The sequence below is a fragment of the Rana temporaria genome, chromosome 13, assembly GCF_905171775.1.
Source record: "Rana temporaria chromosome 13, aRanTem1.1, whole genome shotgun sequence".
Taxonomy (NCBI): domain Eukaryota; kingdom Metazoa; phylum Chordata; class Amphibia; order Anura; family Ranidae; genus Rana; species Rana temporaria.
In genome coordinates this window covers 14,330,287-14,355,872 of record NC_053501.1, presented here as the reverse complement: position 1 = coordinate 14,355,872, position 25,586 = coordinate 14,330,287, and the positions used below count along the sequence as shown (strand labels likewise).

The 25,586-nt window shown below is 47.6% G+C and overlaps 1 protein-coding gene across 1 annotated transcript in view; it reads left to right on the top strand.

Moving 5' to 3' along the window:
• Window positions 1-25,586, top strand: part of DICER1 (dicer 1, ribonuclease III) — a 55,399-nt gene that overhangs the window by 8,335 nt on the left and 21,478 nt on the right. The window contains 9 exon segments of the mRNA XM_040333634.1: window positions 1,644-1,719; window positions 3,535-3,674; window positions 4,522-4,701; window positions 6,169-6,382; window positions 13,081-13,234; window positions 14,677-14,859; window positions 17,308-17,413; window positions 19,422-19,597; window positions 22,300-23,050. Coding sequence (XP_040189568.1) covers window positions 1,644-1,719; window positions 3,535-3,674; window positions 4,522-4,701; window positions 6,169-6,382; window positions 13,081-13,234; window positions 14,677-14,859; window positions 17,308-17,413; window positions 19,422-19,597; window positions 22,300-23,050 — 1,980 coding nt within the window.

The following is a 25,586-nucleotide window of genomic DNA, read 5'->3' as shown; positions in this document are numbered from 1 at the left end:
GAATATATTGTCATGCGCACAGATACTGTTTTGTGACCTTTTTAGTGAAGTTTATACTCTACTCAGCAGCCTCCAACCTTTTTACCTCCATGGACTGGTTTCATGCCGGGCAATTTTTTTTTATTGGGACCCGGGCGTGGGTGTATGATGGGGCTGGGATTTTCACAAAGTCTGTCATCAGCCCCCTTCACACCCCCTTTATATCCGTGTCCACAGTTCCCCCTTTACATCACAGTACAGTCCCCTTTACATCAGTCGCCCCCCCCCCCCCCCCCTTACATCACAGATCCCCCTTTAAAGCAGTCCCACACTGTGCTCAATTCTCCTTTACATCACAGCCCTCCTTTCAAGTTTAATTACATGGTAGTCCCCCTTTAATGTAAAGGGGTACTATAATGTAAAGGGCACTGTGATCTAAAGGGGTCTGCACACACAGGGCTCCCTTTTACATCGCAGTCCTCCCTTTTTTTATATTACAATGCTCCTGCAATCTGCCCTATCCCCTCCTTTCCTTTCTAACCTCAATCTCTGCCTCCCTTGCTCCTTCTTGCAGGTCAGAGGTTGTTAACAGTCTGTGTCTCCTCTCCCAGCTCCTCCGCCAGCCTGACCAACCATATCCTATTGGCAGGGAGAGCTCTCGGTTCTGATCTGCAGCGCCTCCTGCCCTGCTGATAGGACAACGTTGTCGGCCAGGCGAGACAGGAAAGGAGACACAGGCAGGGCCGCTCAGCAGGAGGGGACCGCGGTTTGTGATGGCCGGGTGGGGACCGCGGTTTGTGATGGCCGGGTGGGGACCGCGGTTTGTGATGGCCGGGTGGGGACCGCGGTTTGTGATGGCCGAGTGGGGACCGCGGTTTGTGATGGCCGGGTGGGGACCGCGGTTTGTGCTGGCCGGGGTGGGGGCCGCGGTTTGTGCTGGCCGGGGTGGGGACCGCGGTTTGTGCTGGCCGGGGTGGGGGCAGCGGTTTGTGACGGCCGGTGTGGGGGCCGCCGTTTGTGACGGCCGGGGTGGGGGCCGCCGTTTGTGACGGCCGGGGTGGGGGCCGCCGTTTGTGACGGCCGGGGGTGGGGGACCGCGGTTTGTGACGGCCGGGGTGGGGGCCGCGGTTTGTGACGGCCGGGGTGGGGACCGCCGTTTGTGACGGCCGGGGTGGGGACCGCTGTTTGTGATGGCCTGGTGGGGACTCTTCTCCTGCTGTGCGGCTGAGTCAGCAACAGGCCACGGACCAGCACCAGTCCACGCCCCGGGGTTGGGGACTCCTGCTTTACTGCTTCTCTCCGTGGAAGCAAAATGGCTTCAGCTTCATTCTGCACCAATGGCCAGATTCTGCAAAGCCTGCGTGCAAAAAAATCATGGCCATGTCCAGCTATACTGCGCATGAGGACCTCTCGCCTCGTTTTATTTCTATGACTGAGTATTTACTCTTCTAAATGGCTGGAGCTGTGAGGACCCAAACCCAGAACAGTCTGGATGAAGTACATGGAATGGCTTTGAATACATTTTATTTAAATGTGGAATAGAAGAGGGGAGAAGAACATTTATCACGCTCTGCAATATTATCTTTGTCTTGCGATTGAAGGAGTGTTGTCTACAGCGACTGTTGGTCACCAGTAATGTATCATTGTGTGTTCCATTGTTGCAGGGTCCTCCTATGAACTGTGCGAGGCTTGCTGAGCGAGCGGTGGCCCTCATATGCTGTAAGAAGCTGCATGAAATTGGTAAGAATTTTCTCGCTGGTGTCTTGTAATGTGATTATGAAAAGCTGGTTTAGTGAACGTCTGGAAGACTATTCCCACCGCAAGGTTGTGACCGATTATTTTTATTTTGGTGTTTTAGTAATAAAGGATTGATGCACTTTAAAATGTCTGTAAAGGCAGAAGGTGCATTCTATGCATTAAGATAAAAAGCCGCCTGTGTGCAGCAGCCCCCCTAATACTTACCTGAGCCCCCTCTGTCCAGCGAAGTCCACGAGTGTCTCGGCCATCCGAGATTCTTCTTCCTGATTGGCTGACACTGCAGTGGCGCCATTGGCTCCTGCTGCGGTCAGTCAGCTAGCCAATCGGAGAAGAGGAGGCAGAGCTGCCTCGGGTGCTCCCATAGCAAGCTGCTTGTTGTGGGGGCGGGGCCGGCTCGGGTGCTCCCATAGCAAGTTGCTTGCTGTGGGGGCACTTGACAGGAGGGAGGGGGCAGGAGCACGGAAGAGGCACTGCAATGTCTACAGGGCTGCAATGCAGAAGGCAGCCATGACCGTGAATACTTGCACCGTTGGAAGTAAAACCAGGGTTTGACAAATTTTGCTTGGAATCTAGGAGCCAGCTAAAAAAGTTAAAAGCCAGAAAACCCGCCCCTTGTCCCGCCGAGCTTGTGCGCAGAAGTGAACGCATACGCGAGCAGCGCCCGCATATGTAAACGGTATTCAAAACCACACATGTGAGGTATCGCCGCGATTGGTAGAGTGAGAGCAATAATTCTAGTCCTAGACCCCCTCTGTAACTCAAAACCTGCAACCTGTAGAATTTTTTAAACGCCGCCTATGGAGATTTTAAAGGGTAAAAGTTTGTCGCCATTCCACGAGCGGACGCAATTTTGAAGCGTGACATGTTGGGTGTCGATTTACTTGGCGTAACATTATCTTTCACAATATATGTGTGTGTATATGTGTATGGTGTGTGTGTGTGTATGTATGTATGTATGTATGTATGTATATATATATATATATATATATATATATATATATATATATATATATATATATATATATATATATATATATATATATATATATATATATATATATATATATATATATATATATATATATACATACACAATGTATGTATGTATAAATTTATTATAGAGGCTCCAACTAGAGTTAAGGAGATGGCAGTGAAAGCACTGGGGAAGCTCCATTAGAATTGCTGGTTTACTTGTCATGCCAACGGCCACCACAGGATGGCGCCAGATCACAGAAGGAAGTTTAGGCCGGCCAGCCGCGATCGCGCACGGAGACACAGGATGGGGTATCCTGTGTCTCCGTGCGCCCCCACCTCCCCCGCCGCGCGGTAATTGAGGCCTAAGCTTCCCCGGGCGCCAGGTCGCTAATTTTAGTCGCAATTGCGAACGGATTTTGTCGAGCCATGGAATAAACTGCTACTGTCTGAGATAAGTATTCATCTAGCGGGGAAAGGCGAGTTAGGTCAGATTTCGGGGGGAGTAGTGAAAAGGATAAGTGCACTTTGTTTTAAAGTGCCCGCTACTCTCCTTGCTGGAGGCTGACATGAGGAAGCAAAGCCCTGCCCTCTACCAAGATGGCCGCTTCCACACACACACACACAGTCCAGAACAAGGAATGGTAAGACAGTAGTAGGAAGAGATCAGCTGCAAAGGAACACCATGGAGTAAACTGTATCCCCTGCCTGCCGTCTTTGGGTGCAGCTTCCACAGTTTCGTTCTGATTTTAATGCTCATAATCAATACACGTTCAATTGGTCATTCATAAAGAATCCCAACCTTTTTTCTTTTTTTTTTCTCAGGTGAACTGGATGACCATTTGATGCCGGTTGGCAAGGAAACTGTTAAATACGAGGAGGAGCTGGACCTACACGACGAGGAGGAAACCAGCGTCCCAGGCCGGCCCGGCTCCACCAAGAGGAGACAGTGCTATCCTAAAGCTGTGAGAAATCCCGATCATTTCCTGTGCGGGGGTTTATTTTATTTTTTAAATGGGGGTTTTTAGTTGTGTCCCCCATTAAAGAAATTCTGTTTTTGTCCTGGTGAGAGCTGTTTAAGATTTCCCGCCAGTTTAGAAATTATTTTATTATTAAAATTGTTACACAGGATTTATATACCGTGTTTCCCCAAAAATAAGCCCGGGTCTTATAATTATTTTGGCAACAAAAGACACAGTAGGGCTTATTTTCAGGGTAGGTCTTACCATGTAATGTGATGTCTTCTGTCCCCCTCTCCCTGCCAGTCTGGAATCCCCAGTGCGAGGTAAAATCCTATAATCCACTCTATTACAGTAATATATAATGTACAATGTGTGTTTCTGTAATATAATTGTGCCAAATACCTTCGTTATAGCGCCGCTCAGCGCTTCTGTGACCCGCTGGAGCTCTCTTCCCTGCATTTATATTACAGAAACGCACACGTTGTACATTATATACTACTGTAATAGAGAGGATTATAGAATTTTACAAGCATTTTAAACTAGGGCTTATTTTCGGGGTAGGGCTTATATTGCATCCCTCCTGGAAAATGACGCTAGGTCTTATTTTCGGGGGAAACGCGGTAGTGTCAACGTATTTCCTCTCACTTCCTGTTGTGTGTCCAGGACAGGAAGTGGAGGGAAATCTTCTCAGTGGTGGAGGGGATTTGGTTTGTAGGCAGTTCTCTGGTTGTATATTTCTATTTGAGGGAACCCTATTATTTGTGTGGGTTTTTTTTTTTGTGAATGTATCTTAGAGAATCCTTTTTTTTTTGATGAACCAACCTTTTTTTTTTTTCTCCTTCCTGTTCAGATCCCCGACTGTCTCCGGAACAGTTATCCGAGGCCGGGACAGCCGTGTTACCTGTATGTGATAGGAATGGTATTAACCACGCCATTACCGGATGAACTGAACTTCAGGAGACGGAAGCTTTACCCTCCTGAAGATACAGAGAGGTGCTTCGGCATCCTTACTGCAAAACCCATACCTCAGGTACGCTGAATATTTTCTTTGTTCTACAGCATGCAGATCAGAAACGCCCGACACGTTTCAGGGTTTCCTTTTACAGCACCCTCTGCTGTTTAAAGTGGCGTTGCACCCTAAAGTGGAACTTGCGCTCATCTGATTCCTCTCCCCCCCCCCCCCCCTTTCCGGGGTGAGGGGGAACAGGATACCTTTTGACAGGTGTTCTTTCCCACTTCCGGGAGCCTCCGCCGTGGGTGGTGACATCATGGCTGGTGCTCCCTCCGCCTCCCCCGGCAGCCGGACCATTAGGAGAGAGGAGCGGGCCTCGCGCATGTACAGTAGGGTTCCCAGCATGAACCTGAAAGGCTACACTGCCAGGTTCCCGTACCCGCAATGGCGGCAGCACCGGACAGCTGATGGAAACATCAGCTGCAGTGCTGACATCGCTGGACTCCAGGACGGGTAAGTGTCCTATTATTAAAAGCCAGCGCAGAGAGGCAAGCACCAAATTCACAAAGCACTTGCCACCAAATCTGCGCTGGGCTTCTTAGGCGCAAGTCGTCGTAAGTGGAAGTGGGCGTGAGCCATGCAAATGAGGCGTGACCCCATGCAAATGATGGGCCGAGCACCATAAAAATACGAATAACGAACGGCGCATGCGCCGTCCCGTGGACGCATCCAGTGCGCATGCTCAGAATCACGTTGGACTACTCCCTAAGATACGACGGATCACTGCCTACGACGTGAACGTAACCTACGCCTAGTCATATTCACGTACAATGTAAACGACAAAAGATACGACGGCTTGTGTTCCCTGGTCCATACCTTTGCATGGGTTGCGCCTCATATATGGGGAATCATTTTATGCCGGATGTACGACTTGCGCAAACCGCGTATATTATGCGCCGGGCGCAAGTACGTTCGTGAATGGGCGTATCGCCCTCATTTGCATATGTGCATAGAAAATCAATGGGAGCGGCAAATGTGCCCAGCGTAAATATGCGCCCACGATACGACGGCGTAGGCAAGTTACGTCGGTCGTAGGAAGCCTATTTTTAGGCGTATCTTAGTATGTGGGTCAGCGCATAGATACGACGGCGCACATTTGTGCTTACGTTGGCGTATCTTGAGATACGTTGGCGCAAGTGCTTTGTGAATCCGGGCCATGAGTGTCTGCTCACAGGATTTCGGCCTTCTCTGTATCCCCCCGGGATCTCGCTGGAAGGAATGTGACATCATCCTTATCTACAGACTTCTATGACAAGAACCTATAGTCGCACTACACTCCCCGTAATCTCTTGTACCCTTCCATTCAGACCAAGGTCAGGACTGCCAGCATTGCACTGGTATAACATATTTCAGGCACTGGGAAGTGTTTTGAAGCAGCTTGAAAGCGCTTTCATATCTGTTAACAGAGTAATAGTTCACATATGTTTTTCAGCTAACTGTTTAATCGGTTGTTCCTTCAAGTTTTTGGTTTGGCATGTCTTGCAGATTCCCCACTTCCCCGTCTACACGCGGTCCGGGGAGGTGACCATATCGATCGAGCTGAAAAAGTCCGGCTTTTCTCTGACCTTACAGCAGCTGGAGCTGATCACCCGGCTCCACCAGTACATCTTCTCACACATCCTTCGCCTGGAGAAACCTGCACTAGAATTCAAACCCACAGCGGCCGACGCCGCTTACTGCGTTCTACCTCTCAATGTTGGTGAGTGGACTTCCCGTGCTGTCATCATAGGCCAAATCCAGAGAGCCTGACTGCAGCCATTTTGTTTTTGTATTACATTTTTTTGAACCGTGTGGGGAAACCGTTGTATCTAATCGTTCCCACGATCTATCTACGATGAATTAGTTTTGACTAGAGCCAAGTTTTAAATATACCATGTCACATTTTTTATGGTTGTTTTGCAAACTTTTATGTGGCTATCCTGCCAGTACCGGCACTTCCTGTTGTAGTCTGACAATGCTACGCCACCGCCTCGCAAGAAGCTGGATACGAGGAGCTGCGGTGGGCGGCTGCATATAGAGGAATCTATCTTTCTTTATCGTTACATCACGGGACACAGAGCGGCATTCATTACTATATGGGTTATATGGAGTACCTTCAGGTGATAGACACTGGCAATCTCAAACAGGAAATGCCCCTCCCTATATAACCCCCTCCCATAGGAGGAGTACCTCAGTTTTTACGCCAGTGTCTTAGGTGTTAGTCATGGTTTAGCTTGCCTCCGCATCCTTGGGATTAGGTGAGCTAACCGGTTCTGTCCAAAAAAGCCTCAGCGCTAAAGTGGTCAGTAACCGGACCCCAAACCCTTGGGGTATAGCCCATAATGCTTTTCTTTTTAGAGAGCTGGACCCTGGGCCCAGAACTTAGAAACCTTTGGGTGCCTAATGTTTTCTGTTGCCAGAGTGCTATATGGGCCCAGGACAGTGGATCCTTCATAGGAACCCAGGGCCTGAAGGTCTAGACATCCCCACCGAGATGGGGGAAGATTGGGCCTCTTGCTTGGCAAAGTCCTGCGGCATGGAGCAGGTAAGTGAGGGGAAAACTTGCGGAACTTGGTTCTTAGCAGGTTTTTTCTGGGGGGTCACAGGGGACATGCCTAAAGTTATGCACTGCATCTGGCAAACCAGTCACATATCATAAAGATAGGATGGCTCTATATGTATTATTCCCCATAAGATGTGACCTCCCTTGTAGTGTTGGAAAAGCATTGAGTGGGGCCTGTGTATAAAGTGTATGTGTGTGTCAGAGAGCTGTGCTTACCTGCAAGCCTCCAGGCGATGCTCCATTCAGTCTTCCTCCTCAGAGCCTGCAAAGCAGGCAAAACGCTGACCTCCTCGTGGTTCCAGGCTGCAGGCTGCAGTTTGCTGGAGCAGAGAGGCTCCCTTCCCCCCAAACCCCCCCCCCCCCTGTCGGGAGGGGCATTTCCTGTTTGAGATTGCTGGGGGGGAAGGGCGGGTCAGTGGCTTAAGGAAGGGGCGGCCCTTCCTTGTTTGTTCCATATAGCTCATTCAATACTTTGGAACTGGGGAGGAAAGACCAGAACGGCAAGCACGGGGCGCCGAGGACACACAGTGGCCAGAAAGAATATTGCAGTCTTCAGAAGACTGTTTTCAAGCCTAGGAATAGGCTGTTTCTTTTCCATCTCATAGTTTTTCTTGCAATACTACTCAGGGGGACAGAATGTTTTTTCTTTCCTAGATTTGAAAAAAAAAAAAAAAAAAAAAAGTGTCATCTAGGGGAGAGGAAGCATTTTTTATCCCCCAAACAGGTGTTTGGGCATTTAACTATTTATAAGTCCCAGGTACCAATAAGTAGCAGGTGTACCTCGGTATTGTACCATGGCATCAAAAAACAAGTCAGAGGGTACAAGAGGTGGGGATTCCCCCAGAGAGTCTGAGGTCTCGGACAAAGCTATGCCGCTGCTTTCCCCACAGGGAGCCTTGGGGCCATCGGGATCTGGGGCTAGAGCTGACGCGAGTCAGTCCAACCCTAAGATGGTCACGGAGGAGGTATTACTCACCTCTTTAAAAGAGATGCAGAAGAGCATGGGAAAAATGATAGCCGCAGCTATGCGGGGCAGTAAGCGGAATAGATCTCCGTCGCCCGAGCGCGGACCCTCAGAGGAGGAGGTCCTTTCCTCAGGGGAATTGGACGACCTCTTGGGCAAGGACCAAGTAGGTTCAGGGATCGAGGATCCGGATACAGAGGAGTCTGGGGCAGTCTCCCTGAGGGAGAGCTGGTGGATTCAAGGATTGTCGGACTTGGTCCATAAGGCATTCAACTTGCCAGTACCAGATCTCCAGGTATCGACGGTTTCAGCTTTGGGCTCACTGAGGGCGCCTCAAAGCAATGCTGTGTTTCCGATCCATCCTCTATTAGAGGGAGTTTTGTTCCAAGATTGGAACAAGCCAGATAAGATCTTCTTACCACCTAAAAGATTCTCTGTCCTATATCCTATGGAAGATAAATTTTCCAAAAGATGGGCTACTCCTGCAGTGGACGCAGCCATCTCATGTGTTAACAAATCGTTAACATGCCCTGTAGAAAACATACAGGTGTTCAAGGATCCTGTTGATAAGCGCTTGGAAGCACTACTTAAGAACTCCTTCACTGCTGCAGGGGCAGTAATACAGCCAGCTGTGGCCGCGATTGGGGTTGCTCAAGCATTATCGGATCAATTTAAGCAGATGCTTAAACTTATTCCTGCTCAGCAGGCAGAAGAATTTTCGGATGTCCCTAAGGCCATATGTTTTACGGTAGACGCAATCAAGGATTCTATCCAGCAAGCGTCACGTTTATCGTTATCCCTTATCCATATGAGAAGACTCTTATGGTTAAAAAGCTGGGAGGCTGAGCCCCCATGCAAGAAGCTCCTGGTAGGGTTCCCCTTCCATGGAGGACGACTCTTCGGAGAAGACCTAGATAAATACATTCAGACCATTTCAAACGGCAAGAGTACTCTCTTGCCAACTAAGAAGAAGGTTCAGGGGCCTGCGTTTAAATGACAGTATTCCCCTGGGCAGGGGCCCTCTAATACTAAGCAGTATCGACGGCCTCCTGCAAAAGCAAGCTTCGGCTTCAACAGCAGATCACAAGGACAGGCTGTTAGAGGCAAAAGGCAGTGGTTTCGCAAACCAGCAAAACCAGCCCCCAAGCCAACCTTATGAAGGGGCGCCCCCACCCACGAAGGTGGGGGGAAGGCTGCGACTCTTTTCAGAGATTTGGGAAGCCAGCATTCCCGACGAGTGGGTACGGTCTTCCGTGGCCACAGGCTACAAACTAGATTTCCTAAGGTTTCCTCCTCCTCATTTCCAGGAGTCGAGGATTCCAAACGATCCGGAGAAGGGAGCCGCATTAAGATCGGCATTAGATCATCTACTTTCCCAGGAAGTAATAGTAGAGGTACCAGTCCTGGAACAGGGGCTGGGCTTCTACTCCAACCTATTCATCATCCCAAAGGCCAATGGAGATGTCAGGCCAATTTTGGACCTAAAGATGGTAAATGCATACCTAAAGGTCCGCTCATTTTGGATGGAATCCGTGCGGTCAGCAGCTGCCACACTCCAAAGGGACGACTTCATGGCGTCCATAGACATAAAGGATGCCTACCTTCATGTTCCAATTTATCAGCCACATCAAAGATATCTACGCTTCATGGTGGCTTCACGTCATTTCCAATTCGTGGCGCTTCCCTTCGGGTTGGCTACGGCCCCCCGGGTGTTCACGAAGGTCCTAGCTCCAATCCTAGCCAAGCTAAGGATCCAAGGGGTCACGATCCTAGCATACCTGGACGACCTCCTAGTCATAGATCACTCGTCTCCCGGCTGGGAGCGAGCAGTGGCCCTCACGGTCCAATACCTCGAGAGGTTCGGCTGGGTCCTAAATCGAGAAAAGTCATCCTACTGGTTCTAAGCAAAAAGGAACCGACTATTCGCCTAAGTATGAGGTTACTAGGCAAGATGGTGGCCACATTCGAGGCGGTACCATACGCCCAGAGCCACACTCGCATCCTGCAGGCAGCCATTCTGTCAGCATGGAGCAGAAGGCCACAGGCCTTGGATATCCCGTTGCCGCTCTCATCAAGAGTCCGACAAAGTCTGTGTTGGTGGTTAGACCCTCAGAATCTACTGAAGGGGAAGTCTTTCAGCCCAGTGGCTTGGAAGATAGTGACCACAGACGCCAGCCTGACGGGCTGGGGAGCAATTTTGGATGGTTGCACTCGCCAAGGTACTTGGGCAAAGCTAGAGAAGCAGTTGCCCATCAACATCTTGGAGCTCAGAGCTGCTCGACTAGCCCTCAGGGCTTGGACGTCAAAATTGCAGGGGTTCCCGGTGAGAATTCAATCAGACAATGCCACGGCCGTGGCATACATAAATCACCAAGGGGGAACCAGGAGTCAAGCCGCTCAGAGAGAGGTGAGCTTGATTCTCCTATGGGCAGAGGCTCATGTGCCCTGCATATCGGCAATATTTATTCCAGGAGTGGATAACTTTCAGGCGGACCTCTTAAGCCGCCAGACTCTATGGCCGGGGGAATGGTCTCTGCATCCACAAGTCTTTCAAGCACTCTGCCAAAGATGGGGAGTGCCGGACGTGGATATCATGGCATCGAGACTCAACAAGAAGCTAGACGGGTTCATGTCCCGCTCAAGGGATCCGATGGCCTGCGGAACCGATGCGCTGGTTTGCCCTTGGCATCAGTTCAAACTGCTTTATGCGTTTCCCCCGCTCCAGTTACTACCCCGCCTGCTGCGCAGGATCCGGGTGGAGCACATACCAGTTATCCTGGTAGCTCCAGCATGGCCCAGAAGGGCATGGTACTCACTAATCCTAAGGATGGTAGTGGGAAACCCTTGGACTCTGCCTCTAAGGCCAGACCTGCTATCGCAAGGTCCGATCCTCCACCCTGCCTTACGGCATCTAGATTTGACGGCCTGGAGGCTGAATCCCTGATTCTCAGGGGTAGAGGTCTGTCTCAGAAAGTAATCTCTACCCTAATCAGAGCCAGGAAACCGGTCTCTAGGGTGATTTATCACAGGGTCTGGAAGGCCTATGTAGGCTGGTGTGAGTCCAAACTTTGGCTTCCTCGCAAGTTCACCATCGATAGAGTTTTAAGTTTTCTCCAGCTAGGAGTGGATAAGGGATTGGCATTAAGCACAATCAAGGGACAGATCTCAGCTCTGTCAGTGTGGTTTCAGCGGCCGCTGGCCACCCACTCGCTGGTTAAGACCTTCCTTCAAGGGGTCTTACGTATTAAACCTCCTGTTAAATCCCCGCTTTGTCCGTGGGATTTAAATCTTGTTCTGTCAAGTTTACAGAAACAACCGTTTGAGCCGTTGGCTGAAATTCCTTTGGTTTTACTGACAAGGAAGTTAGTATTTTTGGTCGCCATAGTTTCCGCAAGAAGAGTATCGGAACTGGCGGCCTTATCCTGTAAGGAACCATATCTTATTTTTCATAAGGACAGGGTCGTTCTACGCCCTCATCCTTCCTTCCTACCGAAGGTTATATCCAGTTTTCATTTGAACCAGGATTTGGTATTACCATCCTTCTTCCCTAAACCTACTTCCAGAAAGGAAGGGTTGCTGCATACCTTGGATATTGTCAGGGCCATGAAGGCCTATCTTAAAGCTACAGAGAAGATCCGGAAAACAGATGTGCTGTTTATTCTACCGGATGGGCCCAAGAAGGGGCAGGCAGCTGCAAAGTCCACCATTTCTAGGTGGATTAAGCAATTAATCACTCAGGCCTACGGCTTGAAGGGGTTGCCTCCTCCAGTATCATTAAAGGCTCATTCTACTAGAGCCATGGGCGCCTCCTGGGCAGCACACCACCAGATCTCTATGGCTCAAGTTTGCAAGGCGGCAACCTGGTCTTCTGTCCACACATTTACAAAATTCTACAAGTTGGACGTAAGAAGGAATACTGATACTGCCTTCGGGCAGGCAGTGCTGCAGGCTGCAGTTTGAGACCCTCGGATTCCGGGGGCTCCTCTTTTTTTGAGTTAAATTTAAAATTTAAGATTATTTTTCTCAACTAAGTTGGATTTATTATGATTTGAGTATATCTCTAAATTAAATCCTTTTGTCTTGGAGATGTTCTCCCTCCCCTCATTGTAAGCATTGCTTTGGGACATCCCATATAGTAATGAATGCCGCTCTGTGTCCCGTGATGTAACGATAAAGAAAAAGAGATTTTTAATACAGCTTACCTGTAAAATCTTTTTCTTGGAGTACATCACGGGACACAGAGCTCCCACCCCTCTTTTGGGGACCATTTTGGGAGGCATACTGCTTGCTACAAAACTGAGGTACTCCTCCTATGGGAGGGGGTTATATAGGGAGGGGCATTTCCTGTTTGAGATTGCCAGTGTCTATCACCTGAAGGTACTCCATATAACCCATATAGTAATGAATGCCGCTCTGTGTCCCGTGATGTACTCCAAGAAAAAGATTTTACAGGTAAGCTGTATTAAAAATCTCTTTTTCCATTTTCCTCCTGCAGCATCTGAAAGCCTGCCTCCCCTCCTCTCCCCATTCCGTGGCGGCAGGAGGAAAATGGAGAGAGTGGTTCCTCTATATGCAGCCCCCCCGCTATTTTTATTTTATTTTTTATTAGTAAGTGAACTTGCCACCAGTCTGGCACTCACTTTCTCTCCGGCTTGTGGTGTCTGTGGCAGGCTCGGCAGCAACGCCTATCCCAAAATCAGGCAATGGGTCTCCTCTCATTGGCCCACTGGCTCCCTTGTACATTGCTGGATCGAGATGGAGCTCAGGTAAATATTAGGAGGGGGGGGGGGGAGCAGCACTCCTTGCATTAAGTTAAAAAAACCTTGAGCCTTTACAACCACTTTAGCACATGTGACATTATTAAACCCCCCATTTTAATTCCCCTCCACAGTTAACGGCTCTGGCACTTTGGACATAGACTTTTCATTTGTTGAAGATATTGAAAAATCGGAAGCGCGTACTGGAATCCCCAGTACACAGTATACCCCGGAAAACTCTTTCATCTTCAAGCTAGAAGACTACCAAGACGCAGTTATCATTCCTAGGTGAGAGCGCAATGGGGGAGGGGGCAGAATTTATTTTTTATTATACTTTGGGTATGGTATTGAGGGATATCGGAAAGGGGCCACGTGCTGTGAATGTAACACTCCCATTGGTTGTACTCTCAACCAAACTGTCAAACCAGCCAATAACCGGTGTCCTAACTTTTTTTTTTTTCAATATTTTTTTATTGTTTGCGTATAAAAAGATACAAAAAGTGTTACACCATCGTACATAATATAAACAATACACAACCATACGTTTTTCCCTATTTTCCCCTTATCTTATCCTACCTTCGTTCTTTATAACATTGTGAATAAATGAAAGACCACTTGTTTCTGAACTGTCATACCTCGCTTCCCCTCCCCCACCCCGCAAACCCTCGCCCACCCTCCCATCACACCGTGAGCCAGTTTTTGAAGTTAATATACTTCGTTAAATACGTCTTCCCCATAAAGGAATGCCTGATAGCGGGTTAAGATATTTATTGAATTTGAATGGCGACTGTCCTCTTTTTATATAGAACATCCTGTTTCGTCTAGCCAGGGTTTCCAAATCCTTACAAACTTACTATAATTTCCCTGTCGGGTAAGTGTCACTCTCTCACTCCAAATCATTGTGTTAATAGTTTCAACCCAAGATTTGACAGTGGGTGGCATCTGGGCCTGCCACCTCAACGCAATTAACTTCCTTGCCTGGAAGAGGCATCTCAGTACCACTTCAAGGGAGCTGGCTGGCACTCTATTCTCCTCTATGCTGCCTAACAAGCATGTCTTAGACTAAGCTTCTAACTTGGTTTTAAAAGTTTTATTTATTATGGTAACCACCTCCTCCCAGTACCGGTGTCCTGACTGATCACATGTGCAGCACCATGGCAGGTGACAATCAGAGGCCAAGATGGCGGCTTCCTTGGCGGAAAATTATTTAAAATGAGGGTTTACTTTCACTTTGACCACTTGCCCTCTGGAAGATTTAACCCCCCCACAAATCGTTCCTCGTGTTTCCCTCCTGTCGGAATGAAGATCTGCCTTGTTTACATAGACAGATCTCAGTTCTGAGTCTCTGATCGCCGGGAGCCTGACACCTGTAGATCAGTTTCTGCTGTTAATAATCACTGCTGATCAACTCTCTTGCGCCACCTGCAGGTGAAAGTGCAGGATCATATAGAAGTATGTGATGCGGCACACAGCTGCCACCCCATAGCAGTATAGGGCAGTCAGCAAGTGGTTAAAAAAAAAAGAAAACCAACGCAGCCACGACAAGGACTGTAAACGGCAATATATTCAGTTTAATTGTCTTTTTAATTGGATTTTTTATTTATTTTTTCTATTTTGCTTGGAGTTCAGCTGTGAGTGTGTAGGTAGAAGACCACTTGCTGCTCTGTTGGCTGTAAGAAGAAAGCAGTCTGTGCGATTCTTCATACATTTCTCTTATTTTCTCTCCTCAGATATCGCAATTTCGATCAGCCTCATCGATTCTACGTCGCTGACGTCTACACTGATCTTACTCCACTTAGTAAATTCCCTTCCCCGGAATATGAAACCTTTGCTGAATATTACAAAACAAAATACAACCTCGACCTGACAAACCTCAACCAGCCCCTTCTGGATGTAGACCACACGTCGTCCAGGTGAGTGAGCGGGGCGCTTTCCCAGAGAGGCCGATTATATTGCTGAGATGAGTGCTATGGGGGGGGGGGGGGTCGATTCTGCAGGATAGTGTGAAGGAGACGCAGGTCTGAGATGAAATCCACTACCAGCCTTACCATTAGTCTTGCACAGGTTCCTCGCCTTACTCTGGTATCGCTGCACACAGTGAGCTTTTTTCAAGAAGCTGCAACAAGTGGGATAAAGCCCCGCCTCATTTCCTGGCTGGAGGACGTCTAACATCTCATACCTTTTCTCAGCCTGACTGTCCCTGTCCCTGTCCCTTTTATTTATTGTACAGTGGAACCTCTAATTACAAGCATAATCCGTTTCAGGAGAAAGCACTTGCGTATCAAAGCGAATTTCCCCATAGAAGTCAGTGGGAACAAAGATAATGTGTTCCACATTTTCTATGGCATGCAATACCGCATGTGGCCAGAGATGGCGGGGGCGCCAGAGAGCCTCAGAAATACTCGGGGACAACTCGGCTGATCTCAGAAAGGTTTGTGAATGGAGTACCTCTGGCCAAATGCGGTACTGCACACCCCATTGGCTTGAATTCTGTTTGTTTTGTGAAGACAACACTCGCAAACCCAGTCAGAATTAAAAAAAAATGTTTATTTAAAACGCTTGTTAACTGCGTTACTCGTAAACCATGGTTCCACTGTATTTCATTCTGGAATCATGGAGGCTCGGCATCACATGTGGGCGCTTCCTCGGATAGTCGGCATACAAATACAACCTGCCTACTCCAGCAGACTGACGATCACTCATTAAAGTGGTTGTAAAGTCAATTTTCTTTTTCTTTTATAATCTTTTTTTATTTTTTTGAAAATTTCTGTTTATTAAAGATTTTATAGACATACAACGAAAACATTCCTTGGCACACCGCCAAGCTTACCTATCCGCCAACATGACCGGGAACATATAACTGTGCCATCGCAGATGGCATATTCCCCATCAAACCCCTCCCACCCCCCCTCCCATCCCCCCCTACTCAGTTCCCCCTCCCCACCAAACCATACTGTATTCTTTTATAATCTTAAAGTGATTTGTAAAAACTTTTTTTATTTTTAATAGAAAAAAAAAAACATGTTATACTTGCCTGCTCTGTGTAATGATTTTGCACAGAGCAACCTGGATCCTCCTCTTCTGTGCTCCTGGCCCCTCCCTCCTGTTGAGTGCCCCCACAGCAAGCAGCTTGCTATGGGGGGGGAACCCAAGTCAAGTCACAGCACCCTGTGTCCATTCAGACACGGAGCTACGGTTGGGCCACGCCCCCTCTCTCCTCTGGCTAACTGACTTTGACAGAATGGGAGCCAGTGACGCCACTGCTGTGTGTTAGCCAATCAGGAGGGAGAGTCCCTAGTCACTTGTGGGACATCGCTGGATAGCGATGGGGCTCAGGTAAGTATTAGGCGGGCTGCTGCACACAGAAGGCTTTTTATCTTAATGCATAGAGTGCACCTCCTGCCTTTACAGCCACTTTATTGCATTCTATGCATTAAGATAAAAAGCCTTCTGTGTGCAGCTCCCCCTAATACTTGGAGGTTCCCCTCTGTCCAGCAATGTTCACGAGTGTCGGCTGTCCGGGACTCTCCCTCCTGATTGGCTGAGACAAATGGCGGCGCCATTTGCTGCTGTAAGTCAATTGGCCAATCAGGAGAGAGGGCGGCCCTGAACCGCGACTCACTGTCTGAATGGACACTGGGAGCTGCAGCTCGGCTGCCTCCATAGCAAGCTACTTGCTGTGGGGGCACTCAACAGGAGGAAGGGGCCAGGAGCACAGAGGGACCCGAGAAAAGGAGGATTGGGGCTGCTCTGTGCAAATCCACTACACAGAGCAGGTAAGTGTGACATGTTTGGTATTTTTATTGAATTTTTTATTTATTTTTTTAGACTTTATAATCACGTTAAGGTGTTTTGATATTTGCATTAACCACCCACAAACCTTTGCATCAGGACAGAGGGCTCTGGAGAGGCTTAATGAGTGGAGTGGGGGGGGGAGCTGTGGTGTTTTCAGGAAGCATCCTGCTGGCCCCTCCCACCAGTTGTTAGCAGACAGTCTTATCTTCTGGACTACGGAACACCCCCCCCCCCCCTTTCCTCATCTCCATAACACAGTGTTTCTCAATTCCAGTCCTCAGGCCCCCCCAACAGGTCAGGTTTTCAGGATTTCCATTATTTTGCACAGGTGATTTGATCAGTTTCACTGCCTTAGTAATAACCACAGCCTTTTCATCTGAGGGAAATCCTGAAAACCTGACCTGTTGGGGGGGCCTGAGGACTGGAATTGAGAAACACTGCCATAACATAAGGAGAGGTATTCTGTGGTCCAGCAGAAGAGAAGTCATGCAGGGCACAGCAGAGGCAGCAGCAGCCTCTGTTATACAGTTTCAAAATAAAATGCATGTTCCTATGATATCTTGTAGACTAAACCTGCTGACTCCACGCCACCTGAACCAGAAGGGGAAAGCTCTTCCTTTAAGCAGCGCAGAGAAGAGGAAGGCGAAGTGGGAAAGTTTACAGAACAAGCAGGTAATAAATGCTTCTTTTCACTAATTGCCATATTTTTTTGCTCCAAAAGACACACCTGACCATAAGATGCCCCTAGGTTTTAGAGGAGGAAAACAAGAAAAAAAAAATATTCTGAAGCAAATGGTGTACTAAAATATTTTCCAGTGCCCATGAAATGCAGAGTGACCGTTGCCATAGAAAATGCAGAGTGACCGTTGCCATAGAAAATGCAGAGTGACCGTTGCCATAGAAAATGCAGAGTGACCGTTGCCATAGAAATGCAGAGTGACCGTTGCCATAGAAAATGCAGAGTGACCGTTGCCATAGAAAATGCAGAGTGACCGTTGCCATAGAAAATGCAGAGTGACCGTTGCCATAGAAAATGCAGAGTGACCGTTGCCATAGAAAATGCAGAGTGACCGTTGCCATAGAAAATGCAGAGTGACCGTTGCCATAGAAAATGCAGAGTGACCGTTGCCATAGAAAATGCAGAGTGACCGTTGCCATAGAAAATGCAGAGTGACCGTTGCCATAGAAAATGCAGAGTGACCGTTGCCATAGAAAATGCAGAGTGACCGTTGCCATAGAAAATGCAGAGTGACCGTTGCCACAAACGCAGCCTTACCTGATGTTATCCCTTCCGCCTAACAGAAGACAGAGTAGCCCGAGCGGCCGAATGCTCTGTTTTCTGTCTCGCGATCCAGCCGGAAGATCACCCGGTGCCCACGGGGGGTTTGGACGTCTGTCCCCTACTCCTCCTGCCTCTCTTCCGGTGGCGGGAGGAAATGCGAGCAGGGGGCGGGGGCAGTGCCTGTCATATATTCGCACCATAAGATGCAGGGACATTTTCCCCCATATTTCTGGGGGGGAAAAGTGCGTCTTATAGTCCGAAAAAATATTGTGTGTGTGTATGTGTGTATATATATATATATATATATATATATATATATATATATATATATATATATATATATATATATATATATATATATATATATGTATATATATATGTATATATATATATATATATGTATATATATATATGTGTGTGTATGTGTATATATATATATATATATAATGCATATGCAGGGCTCAACATTTCAAGTCCTGAGCTACTAGCCAGGCCTCAAGGCATACTCTCCACCAGTTGCCCTGCCCAACCACTACCATGTCCCACCCCCTAATCCCGCCCTTAGACACACCCTCATTATCTCATGAAATGACACTTAAATGTTTTATGCAGAATTAAGTTATTAATATTAACAACTTTACCGTGCCCAAAAATGCAGCCTGCACGTGTCCCCAGTGCAGCCATGTGTCCCCAGTGCAGCCACGTGTCCCCAGTGCAGCCTACCTGTGCTGGGGAAGAGAAGAGAGGAGCCGGAGCCGCCGCCTGGTTGTTCAAAGCGCGGGGAACATAATGGCTTTCAATTTAATAGCTGTGTTCCCGTTGCAAGCCGTCATATACAGCGCCTCCCCCTTGTCCGGGAATCTTTGATAGACCACCCGTCCAATCCTGGTATGGGTGATCTGTCTATCAAAGTGTCTGGACAAGGGGGGGGAGGGGCTGTATATGACGGCGCGCGGCGGGGAACACAGCTATTGAATTACAAGCTGTTATGTTCCCCTCGCTTTGAACAACCACACGGCGGCGGCGACTCTCCTCTCCTTGCTCGCCCCTCCTGCTCCCAGGCAGCCCACACTCGCCAGACCTCAAAATTTACTCGCAAAATGCGAGGAGGCGAGTGTAAATTTTGAGGGCCGAGCTAAGGTATCCTGTTTGTCAGAATGCAATATTCCCAGCTAGGAGGATTCCTCTATCCATCTCGATTCTGAGGATGAAGAAATCTGTTTTGTTTTATTGGCTTAGGGTCAGTCCCATTTGATGCAATTATTATTTTTTCTTATAGCAATTACAATAACGTGACCTTGCAGTGATGTGAAGACAGGCTACACGTCGCTCCTTGCTCTGTCATATTGAATCCTCAGCCGTTCCATTTCTCTGCTGACACAATTCTGTACATTTCAGATTCTGGTTCCAGAGCTGTGCGCCATACACCCCATCCCGGCATCCTTGTGGAGAAAGGCCGTCTGCCTGCCCAGCATTCTCTATCGTATGCATTGCCTCCTGACAGCAGAGGAACTGCGAGCTCAGACAGCAATTGATGCCGGTGTTGGCATTCAGTCCCTACCTGAGGACTTCCGGTAAGATCCGCTCTAGAAACGTCAACATTCCATCTGTCATAACTGTCCTGAGAATGGCTGAAAATCATAAACGAACGGAAACAATCCAAACAGCTGATTGGCCTGCTGAATATATCTTGGAAGCAGTGGGAGGGGCCTTACCCCACCCTCCTGTTTCCACCCTAGACCGGAAGTGACATGCCATCACTGCAGTCCTTCTAGTTTTTTTTTTTTTTTTTTTTTTTTTAACTGATACTCTTAAAGGGGTTGTACAATTTCCCCCCCCCCCCACCCCCCCCCCCCCTAAATAGCTTCCTTTACCTTAGTGCAGTCCTCCTTCACTTACCTCATCCTTCCATTTTGCTTTTAAATGTTCTTATTTCTTCTGAGAAATCCTCACTTCCTGTTCTTCTTTTTTTTTTTTTTTTTTTTTCTGTAACTCCACACAGTAATGTGAGGCTTTTTACCTGGTGTGTTAGTGGGCGTCCTGACTCTCCTGTAGTCTAAGGGAGGTGGCGAGCATGACACTCCACACCAGGGAGAAAGCCTTGATGAAATCGTGTTTACATCACACATAAGTTATCATCGTGAACGTCTGAGCGAGAGCAATAATTGTAGCTCTAGACCTCCTCTGTAACTCTAAATGGGTAACCTGGAAGAAAAGAAAAAGGTTAAAGCGTCACCTAATGGAGATTTCTAAGTATTGTAGTTTGTCGCTATTTCACGAACATGCCCAATTTTAAAGTTTGGTATCTACTCAATTTTTAGAACGTCATCTTTTATATTTTACAGAAAGGGTTTATTATTAATAATATAATAATATTTTTGCATTCAAATTCGGTGCATTCCCCCCCCCCCCCAAAAAAAAAATTGCCTTTAAAAAAAACTGCTGCTCGGATACAGTATAACCTAAAAAAATAAAAAGGTCACTTTTTTCTTCTCTAGGGTCTCTCCTACAAAAAAAAAAACTAGGTTTGAGGGTTGATTTTTACTTGTAAACAAAGTGCCAATAATAAGCCTGGTCCTTAAGTGGTTAAAGTGACATGTTGAGTATCTATTTACTTGGCGTAAGTTAACATCTTTTATATTTTGCCAAAGAGCCCCCCTTTTTCTTACTGGAGCCCGATCGTTCCAGTGACAGGAAGGAGCTTCCTCGGATAGATTGATAGCGGCAGTAGCCATTGGCGGGCACGGTGCGTGAGTTTTGTTGTCTGTGTCAATTGGCGCAGCAGCAAGACTCGGGAGTGTGCCAGCACGAGTGCCCCCATGGAAAGCGGCTCTCCATTGGGACACTCTAGAAGAGGAGACTCCATAAATGGAGGCAAGTATGACTTTAAGTGGATATACACGAAGTGGGAGGAACAACATGCATCCCTCTGTGTCTCAGGAACTGGCTGCTGCCGGTCACACCAATGGGATTAAAAAAACTTGGTAAAGGTGGCAGGGTGGGCCCCCTTACACCATCTGTAGAAGTGATGGTATGATTCTATAGCCACTTGAACCAATTCTATATAAGAGAATCGCCAGCTAAAAATTTTGATGCAGGTCCAGGCATCATACTGCTATAACCACAACCCGATGACCTCATATGACACCCTGTGGGTGGTTAACCACTTAAGGACCGGACCAATATGCTGCTAAATGACCCAAGGGGTTTTTACAATTAGGCACTGCGTCGCTTTAACAGACAATTGCGCGGTCGTGCGACGTGGCTCCCAAACAAAATTGACGTCCTATTTTTCCCACAAATAGAGCTTTCTTTTGGTGGTATTTGATCACCTCTGCGGTTTTTATTTTTTGCGCTATAAACAAAAATAGAGCAACAATTTTGAAAAAAATTCAATATTTTTTACTTTTTGCTATAATAAATATCCCCCAAAAATATATAAAAAAACATTTTTTCCCTCAGTTTAGGCCGATACGTATTCTTCTACCTATTTTTGGTAAAAAAAAAATCGCAATAAGCGTTTATCGATTGGTTTGCGCAAAATTTATAGCGTTTACAAAATAGGGGATAAGTTTTATTGCATTTTTATAAAAAAAATTTTTTACTACTTATGGCGGCGATCAGCGTTTTTTTTCGTGACTGCGACATTATGGCGGACACTTCGGACAATTTTGACACATTTTTGGGACCATTGTCATTTTCACAGCAAAAAATGTATTTAAATTGCATTGTTTGTGAACATGACAGTTGCAGTTTGGGAGTTAACCACAGGGGGCGCTGTAGAAGTTAGGGTTCACCTAGTGTGTGTTTACAACTGTAGGGGGGTGTGGCTGTAGGTCTGACGTCATCGATTGTGTCTCCCTATGAAAGGGATCACACGATCGATGCAGTGAAGAACGGGGAAGCTGTGTTTACACACGGCTCTCCCCGTTCTTCAGCTCCGGGGACCGATCGCCGCACTCCAGCGCCGATCGGGTCCGCGGGACCCGCGGTCCCGGAGCTTTGGACCGGGTCGCGGGAGCGCGCCCGCGACCCACGGCTGGGTACTAGTACAGGACGTACCTGTACGTGGATGTGTCCAGCCATGCCATTCTGCCGACGTATATGTGCAGGAGGCGGTCCTTAAGTGGTTAATCTCCAAAAGCGCATCAAAAACTGACCCTTAGGTCTTTCAGCCTGTATAGTCGCTGTGGACTACCCTTGTGTATTTCTTTGACACCTCGAGTTAATGATCTTTTTTTTATCTTTCACATGATGTTGCTCTTATGTTTTCTAGGTATCCCAACTTGGATTTTGGATGGAAACGGTCCATTGACAGCAAGACTTTCATCTCAAATCTCAACCTGCCATCTCCTGACCCCGGAAGTAACTGTAAGCCCAGTACCCCAGGTTTCCCCGATCGTGCTGCTAAGCCAGAGGCCCCAACAGAAATTCATGACCAAATGTCTGTGAACCACACCGAGCAGAAAAGTCCGAAATCTCCCAGCAACCTCCAGACGGCACCTGCATTAGGTGACCGTGCAATGGTTAACGGCGTCTCCTGCAATGGTCTCGCCAACGGAGGGTGCGATGTTTGCCCAAGGAGCCAGCCGGCTAGCTGCAGGCGGGAAATACCTGCTCAGTCCTCTACCTCATTCCCCGTCGAAAACACGATTAGTGACAACCAGCCTATCGCCAACAACGAATGTACTGTGAGTGAAAAGTGTAACGACATGAATGCTACCAAACCTACCTCAGATGGGTGCCCCGGCTCTTTGACAACGACGTTTAACCCAGAAGCTCCTCCTGTCACCAACGGTGTCAAGTGTGAAAGCGGGACTTCCAACGGGTATTCCTCAAGAACTCTTGGGCCGAACCCCGGGCTTATCCTACAAGCTTTGACTTTGTCTAACGCCAGCGACGGGTTCAATCTGGAACGGCTTGAAATGCTGGGGGATTCTTTTCTTAAACATGCCATCACCACCTACCTTTTCTGTACCTACCCAGATGCTCACGAGGGAAGGCTTTCATACATGAGAAGCAAAAAGGTTGGTGGGGGACAGACAAATGGGACTTGAAACAACCTTCATTATACTTTGTTGTATTCCTTACTTTATTGCTGGTTCTTACCCGTTTTTTTTTTATTTTATTTTTTTGCAACCATGCGATTTCCACAAGTTACTGAAATGTTTTGAAAATTAGAGAGAGGGCTTACGGGATGGGTGTAGTTATATTTCTTAACATCCCATCTACATTAATATAAGCCTTGAAGTTTTCAAAGTTTTCCTCCTTACAAATTGCAGTTCAGAGCTTGTTAACCACTTAAAGCGGGGGTTCACCCTAAAAAAAAATGCATACTAGCGCGACCTACGGTATGCCTTTATTTTATTTTTCTGCGCCGTACTCGGTTTAATCACATAGTGAAGTTTCAGACTCCCCGAGGGGAATGGGCGTTCCTATGCAAGAGGGGAACATGAGTGACGGCCGGCTATGGCGCGTCACGCTTCCCAGAAATAGCCGAAATAGGACTTGGCTCTTCACGGCGCCTGCGCAGTCAGCTCCTAGTCTGTGCGCAGGCGCCGTATAGCGTTGTGAAGAGCCGAGTCCTACTCCGGCTAATTTTGGGAAGCGTGACGCGCCATAGCCGGCCGTCAATCCTGTTCCCTCTGCATAGGAACGCCCATTCTCCGCGGGGAGTCTGAAACTTCAGTACGTGATTAAACTGTGAGTACGGCGCAAAAAAATAAAATAAAGGCATACCGTAAGTCGCGCTAGTATGCGGAATGGCATGGTAGAAAGTTGTTATTTAGGGTGAACCACCGCTTTAAGGACCCCTTCACGCCGCTATACGTCGGCGCCCGAAGCTACGTGGTCGCGGGACTCGCGTACCCGATTGCCGCTGGAGTCCCGCGATCGCTCCCCGGTGCTGAAGAACGGGGAGAGCTGTGTGTAAACACGGCTTCCCCGTTCTTCACTGTGGCGCTGTCATCGATCGTGTGTTCCCTTTTATAGGGAAACACAATCGATGACGTCACACCTACAGCCACACCCCCCTACAGTTAGAAACACAAATGAGGTCGCACATAACCCCTTCAGCGCCCCCTTGTGGTTAACTCCCAAACTGCAATTGTCATTTTCAAAGTAAACAATGCATTTTTTGCTGTGAAAATGACAATGGTCCCAAAAAATGTCAGAAATGTCCGCCATAATGTCGCAGTCACGAAAAAAATCGCTGATCGCCGCCATTAGTAGTAAAAAAATAAAAATTAATAAAATTGCAATAAAACTATCCCCTTTTTTGTAAACTCTATAAATGTTGCGCAAACCAATCGTTAAACGCTTATTGCGATTTTTTTTATTTATTTTTTTACCAAAAATAGAAGAATACGTATCGGCCTAAACTGAGGAAAAAAATGTTTTATAATATTTTTGGGGGATATTCTAAAAAAAAAGTAAAAAATATTGCATTTTTTTCAAAATTGTCGCTCTATTTTTGTTTGTAGCGCAAAAAATAAAAACCGCAGAGGTGATCAAATACCACCAAAAGAAAGCTCTATTTGTGGTGTCAAAAGGACACCAATTTTGTTTGGGAGCCACGTCGCACGACTGCGCAATTGTCAGTTAAAGCGACGCAGTGCCGAATCGCAAAAACTGTCCGGGTCCTTTAGCTGCCTAAAGGATCCGGGTCTTAAGTGGTTAAAGTAGAAGTCCATTCTAACTATATACTTAAACCTGCCCCCACCCCACATTTTAAGCCTGTTCTAACTACCCTGTAAAGAAGTGGTCATCAACCCTGTCCTCAGGGCCCACTAACAGGCCAGGTTTGCAAGATAACCAGAATAAATCACAGGTGAGATCATTTGCTGCTCAGTGATTGCAGTATTCTAGTCTGCGTTTCCCCAAGGTAATGCATAAAATCTGGCCTGTTGGTGGGCCCTGAGGACACGGTTGATGACCACTGCTGTAAAATAAGGATGTCTATACTTGCCTATTCTGAAGGCGGTCTGGTCACATGACTTCTTCAGTGAAGAGATTGCCAACAGCTGCAATACTTTAATGGTGACCTCACCCATAGGCTTGACTATAGGGCGGCCATTGTGGGCAATGCCCTACAAGCCCTAAAAAAGGGGGCAGTGATTTGTCCCCGAAATGTGTTAGTTTTCAACTTGCAGTCCAGGACAGCATCCTTCACCCTATGGGTGGTGTTATTTACCGTATTTATCGGGGTATAGCGCGCACCCCTAAAGTTGCCCGAATTCCTGTGGAAAAAAGATGTTTTGTACTTACAGTTTTGGTGTCTTGCGCGGCGTCCATCGGCGGCGTTGGGTCCGGCGTCCTCCCCGCTCGTTTCCCGTGCCGAGTTTGAATACTGCGCCGACATATACCGAGCGCAGTACACTCGTGTATCGTCGGGCAGGCGCGGCAACTCTCGCGCTGACGTCCTGTATGCTCAGGACGTCAGCGCGAGAGGCGCAGAGACTGCCCGAAGATACACGAGTGTACTGCGCTCGGTATATGCGGGCGCAGTATTCAAACTCATGGCGGGAAAGCGGGTATCAGCGTATACCGCGCACCCACGATTTT